Source organism: Gadus chalcogrammus, chromosome 16 (genome assembly GCF_026213295.1).
Source record: "Gadus chalcogrammus isolate NIFS_2021 chromosome 16, NIFS_Gcha_1.0, whole genome shotgun sequence".
In the NCBI taxonomy this organism is placed as follows: Eukaryota; Metazoa; Chordata; class Actinopteri; order Gadiformes; family Gadidae; genus Gadus; species Gadus chalcogrammus.
The window spans coordinates 13233705-13239704 of NC_079427.1; the positions used below are offsets into that span (position 1 = coordinate 13233705).

General features: G+C 44.4%; 1 protein-coding gene across 1 annotated transcript in view; it reads right to left on the reverse strand.

Annotated features, from left to right (window-relative positions):
* Nucleotides 1-133: 133 nt before the first annotated feature.
* stard10 (StAR-related lipid transfer (START) domain containing 10) overlaps nucleotides 134-6000 on the reverse strand; it is a 12759-nt gene continuing 6892 nt past the window's right edge. Inside the window, exons 2-6 of the mRNA XM_056611857.1 lie at nucleotides 5677-5824; nucleotides 5298-5401; nucleotides 2905-3022; nucleotides 2311-2363; nucleotides 134-1357 (exon numbers count right to left, since the gene is read on the reverse strand). Of these exons, the coding sequence (XP_056467832.1) occupies nucleotides 1148-1357; nucleotides 2311-2363; nucleotides 2905-3022; nucleotides 5298-5401; nucleotides 5677-5824 (633 nt within the window). The 3' untranslated portion in view covers nucleotides 134-1147. The remainder of the gene's footprint in view (nucleotides 1358-2310; nucleotides 2364-2904; nucleotides 3023-5297; nucleotides 5402-5676; nucleotides 5825-6000) is intronic.

A 6000-nucleotide genomic window follows, 5' to 3' on the forward strand; every position in this document is an offset into this window, starting at 1 on the left:
TGTTTTAAGGTGCAGCACAAGCACAAACGCTAAAGGTAATCCATAACTTGACATGCACGCACAAACACTTTTGCAAGCACGCATACATTCAAACACACATACGCACAAAGAATGACTCGGATCGCTCGTGAAAGAATTTTAAAATCTTTGTTAGGAATCTGTGTTTACATTTCAAACTCTACATACATTCATACATCTCTGGGATAAAATACACACTGTGTGAGCTCATGAATGTGTGTTCTGGAAAAACAAAAGAAAAAACAGGGAAACAAGACCTAATGCGTTAAGAAAGACAGAAGGAGACTCCTTGTCTATTTTATATTTGTCTACTGTATGTGTACAGTGTGTGTGTGTGTGTGTGTGTGTGTGTGTGTGTGTGTGTGTGTGTGTGTGTGTGTGTGTGTGTGTGTGTGTGTGTGTGTTGGCATGGGGAGCTGCAATGAGAAACTCATCCATATGAATTAGAATTATAAAGCATAATTGGTCACTGCAATTCCCACGTCTCACTTTGCTAGCAAGCTCAGTGGTAATGGTAACCATTGTGTGGTAACATCCCAACACGTTTGGTATTACACTTAGTTCTGATTGGAAACTGATGTGATGAGGTGTGCATTGCACTGAACTTGGGAGGAGATGAGCAACGTCTGTGTCATCTGTCTTATATATTGAAAATGTATTAATCACTGGATATTTATATTGGGGCTCAAGACAATTCAACTATTCATGGCTGCTTGATTAGTAAAATATAAAATAAAATCAATAGCTATATAACTTCAAATGTATTCAACAAATGTTCTAAGTGTGTCTGTTCACATGAAGGTGTGTGTGTACGTATTAACATGAAAGTGTGTGCATCTCTGTGTGTTTGAGCAGGCATCAGCTAATCCTATGATGCATCAATCAATGCGTGTATGAATGTGTACTGTGCACCCAATTGTGTTTGCCTCCGGGCATCATGTGTGTGTGTGTGCGTGTAGTATGCCATACACCTCTATACAAGCCAATATGTAAGTGTGTATTTGGGTGTGTGTGTTTGTGTGTGTGTGTGTGTGTGTGTGTGTGTGTGTGTGTGTGTGTGTGTGTGTGTGTGTGTGTGTGTGTGTGTGTGTGTGTGTGTGTGTGTGTGTGTGTGTGTGCGATGCTAATGCTAATCGCTGTCCCTCTCCCTCTCCCCGGTTTCAGCCAGGCAGCTCTCGTCAATGTTCTCCAGGCTGTCGGCACGTTGGACGCTGAGCTCGCAGAGTGGGATGATGGGTAATGTAGTCTGTTCTGGGAAGAGCCATGGCTTATAGGCTTTGTTGTGTCTCTGCTTCCACTCTGAGTATTTGAGACATGCTTTATTGATCTTCTTCATTGCCTACAGTGGGCATGAAACAGATGAGACACATTTAAGAATGTTTACTGTTGATGGTGAGAGGGATAACCTCTAAAACACACAAACACACACACATAAGCATACACAACCACACACACGCACACATGCATGTTCTATTGGTAGGAAACCATCTGCGAAACTGCATCACTTAAATAGCCAACATCATACTCTTTCTGACGCTGTAGTGTAATGAATTAACTAACAAAACACATTTTGACCAAATAACAGTGACAGAAAGTGCACAACAGAGCGTTTTTTACGTTGCTCAGCCTTCTTCTCCTAAGGTGTGCTTTTCAATGCATTGTAAAAACTAAAACACACTCTTGGCCTGGAATGGCTAATGGATGAAGCATCTCAAAAGGGACTCAGTGGACAAACTGCTGCTACTATGGCAGTAGCATTAGCAGCAGTCTCCAGATAATAATGCTAACTGAATACCCTGGTACACAGCTGAGCCAAGTCAACCGAACCGTCATGATGTTACTGTGTGTCGTGACTAGTGTCCCTGTGGGTCTGTGGTGCACATGCTGCCATTTTTGGAACCCAGCGCCAGGGGACATCGCCATCGCCAAGAAGCTCCTGTGAGCTCTTTTACCCCTCTTTTACCCCTAAGTGTTCCACATGCGGCCGTGTGCAGCCATACACAGCCGGGTATCTGTGTATATATGTGTGTGCACACCCACGTGCACACAGACACATGCCTCTGTTCACATACACAGACCCACACACAAACAAACACACACAAAAACAAACACATCACACATAATGTGGGTTGTGTGGGTGTGTGTATGTGTGTATGTGAGCATGTCTGTGTGTGTATGTGTGTGTTCGTGAGCTTGTGTTTGTGTGTGTGTGTGTGTGTGTGTGTGCATGCGTGTTAGTGCGTTCATGGGTGAGTGTGTGTGCATGCGTGTGTGAGTGTGTGATTTACTTACTTTAGGAGCCAGGAACAGGGAAGACTTGTTTACAACCCATTTGGGGAGAGAACCTGCAGAGGAAGAGACAGAGAGGTTAGACAGGATGGAAACTGAATCAAGGGGGAAGGTTTATTGTTTTCTCATCATTATAGGTTAACTAACTGGGATAGGGAGTTTACAGAAAGACCTTGCAAGAGAGCGAGAGTGAAAGATGGTGGACCGAAATGAAGGAGGATGGAATGAAGAGATATGCAGACAGGTAGAGAGAAGAAAAAGGGACCCTGTCCTTCATATAGTTACTATGGTGACTCCTTTAGAAAGAAGAGCACAGGAGGAATTACTCATTACGACTTGAGGCACACGAAAAGAGGAATATTTTCTCTAAAATGGAAATGCTATCTTCATGCTATCTTTATACTGACACACAGCCCTTTTTTCAGTTGGAATATCCATATCCATAGCCATATCCTCTCCAAATGACAAATGCTCCTACATGTTTCATGTAGAATACATGTAGGAGCATTTGGATGCAATGGATGTCATTAGTGTAATTCTGTGTGCGTATTTGTGTGTGCGTGCAAGCATTTGTGTGGATCCGTGTGCATGTCTTACCTCGTGGATCTACCTGGGCTAGGTATGTGAGGACACAATGATTGGGTCCCTGATGCTGAATCATGTAACCAGTCTGAACGGAAATCGCTCGCACCATGTCCTTCTTAGGAGGGTATTTCTGCAGGGGGAACACACACACACACACACACACACACACACACACACACACACACACACACACACACACACACACACACACACACACACACACACACACACACACACACACACACACACAATCTCAATCTCAGAATGCAGTAAGTCATGGCAGACAGCTTCCACGGTGAATGCATGTACGTTCCAGAAGAGGATAATAGTGACAGAGATTAATTTGTTTCTTTTGCGGATATCGAGAAACACACAAACACATACACAAATAGTGATACACAAACAAACACACACACACACACACACACACACACACACACACACACACACACACACACACACACACACACACACACACACACACACACACACACACACACACACACACACACACACACTCACACACACACACACACACACACACGTACACATAACTACACACACTATGCAAAACCCTCTTGACTGCTGACTGCTTTGTGTATCAGATTATAAGGTGCATCATTGATGGAACAGTAGCGGTAACCGCCACCCAAGGGCCTGTTGTTATTGGGGCAGCCGGTCTGCACTGGGGCACTTAAGGAGCACAATATGCAGCACTCAAGCCCAAGGCCCCAGCATCAGCTTAGGGGGCCTTTACGCAAACCACTTTATCCTGTTACAGTGCTACTCGCCAGGCCTGCATATTGCTTTCACCTCCACATTAACACACTGGCTGAACATGCAAAATATCAGCATGTGCTGTACACCCCCACATACCCGGGCACAGGACTACAGCTACTGAGGATTGCTCTAGAACCAAGACGGCTGATTTTGTTCATAATCACTCTTGCACCATGAGGGCCAGTCCATGTGCAGACTACATGATATGAGGTATTTTTGGGGAAGTGGAGTTAAGATAAGATAATGAACAGGATCTGGACCGTGCAAGAATAATAATCAGGCGACATGCGTGAGTGTGCAAGAGACAAATATTTGTCATATCATAATTCCGGAATGTTGAAAAGCGTGTGTTACAGCAAAATCGAGTTTGGTCTTCCTGATAACTCTCTGTAATCAAATACGAGCAAGACATATTTTTTGCATGCGTGACAAAGTTATTTAAACAGTGTCAGCCTGTGGCATCGGGCTACCAGGTAATGAAGCCCAGTGCCAATCTTCATTGGCTGAGCACAGTTCATCTGCTTTTCTGAACTGTTTAGGAGAGAGCAGTTATAATGTCATGAGTGGAAACTATGATGGTGGTTTCCAGCCCCGATTGCTTATCAAACTGACCTTGACGCACACAAGAAATCATAGACCGAGGGACAGACCCACACACACCCCTCCCCCCCACATACACACACAACCCTACACACACACACACACACATAGCCACACTAACTTGTTCCTGACCACTAATTACTGCAAGAATGCGGAAGGTTAAGGCGGAAGTGTATAGCCAAAAGTCACATGAGAAGCCACATCCTTCAGTAAGCAGTTGATTAAAGAGGTAGAGACAAGGATAGACAGCAATGGAATGACAGCAGAGGGAGGGAAAGAGAGCAATGAAGACAAAGTAGGAAGTTAAGAGAGAAAGAGAGAGAAAGAGAAAGAGAAAGAGAAAGAGAAAGAAAAAGAAAAAGAGAGAGAGGCGAGAGCGAGAGCGAGAACAAGAGAGAGAGAGAGAGAGAGAGAGAGAGAGAGAGAGAGAGAGAGAGAGAGAGAGAGAGAGAGAGAGAGAGAGAGAGAGAGAGAGAGAGAGAGAGAGAGAGAGAGAGAGAGAGAGTTTGTTGCTAGTAGAAAAAGTAAGCTGATTCGTGATTCGTGCTAAATAAGAAAGCATTTTGAGGGTAGTAAATATCCTTACTTGGCAACAAAATCCAAAACATCGATTTCCAAGCCTCTAGGTGTATACACCAGTACTACATGATTTATAAGACACTCAACTGTATCGAGCAGTGTGATATCAACAACCCCAAACACTGGACTGGACCTGAGAGTCACAAAGAGAAGTCGAGTGGAATCCATCCATCCAATATGCTCCGTTCAATTTCTAACAAGGTCCAGGACAGCTAGAAAGAGAAGTACTCTTCCAATTTGGACTGCACCCAACACTTAACACTACTTAATGGCTCAAACTGCTTCACTATGCCGAAGAGAAGATCTGGACTTTACAACCTATGACCCAGTGGCATTGATACTGACGATCACTCGTAAATCCGGGCATCCATACATAACACTTAATGACGACAACGAAAGCAACGGCACTTGGAATGCTCGTAATGCTCGTAATGTGTAGTACTCACCGAATGCTTGACTGAGTAGTTCATGATAATGTAATCTTTTCCGATCGGCAGCCAGGAGCGAAGTGTGACAACGTCACGGTTGCGAAGAGGCTTGGGACATTTCCCTGTAACAGAGGAGGAAAGGATTGGTGTTGGGCTACATCTGTGCATGTTCGTCTACATCCACATACATGTTTGTGCATGTGCGTGTGCGCGCGTGCGTGCGTGCGTGCGTGTGTGTGTGTGTGTGTGTGTGCATGCCCTTTCGGGCCTATGTGTGTGTGCGTGAGTGAGTGATTTAGTGAGTGAGTGAGTGAGTGAATGTATGTGTCTGTGTCTGTTTCTGTGTCTTTGTCTGTGTGTCTGTGTGTCTGTGTGCCAGTGCATGTTTTTCACATACATGAGTAGTATCCAACATCAGTGTTGACGGTGAGTCTTCCGATGTCGAAGGTCTCGATGACACTAGAGTCCCACTTGCGTCGGTACTCGGTATCGTGGAGGACGTCGTACATGGTCTCAGCGGACACATCGTTGCACACCATCCGACACTGGCAAACCACAGGGAGAGAGATGCTCATCAGTTTGTCCACATGTCATTCCTGTTGTTTTTTCACTGTGAAGAATGACATTTTTGTTTCGTATTCAGTGGGAGATTCTTTAAAACAACAAACCCAAATTCTTGTAGTATTATCTTATCTTAACTTAAATAAGAGCGGAATTTGAC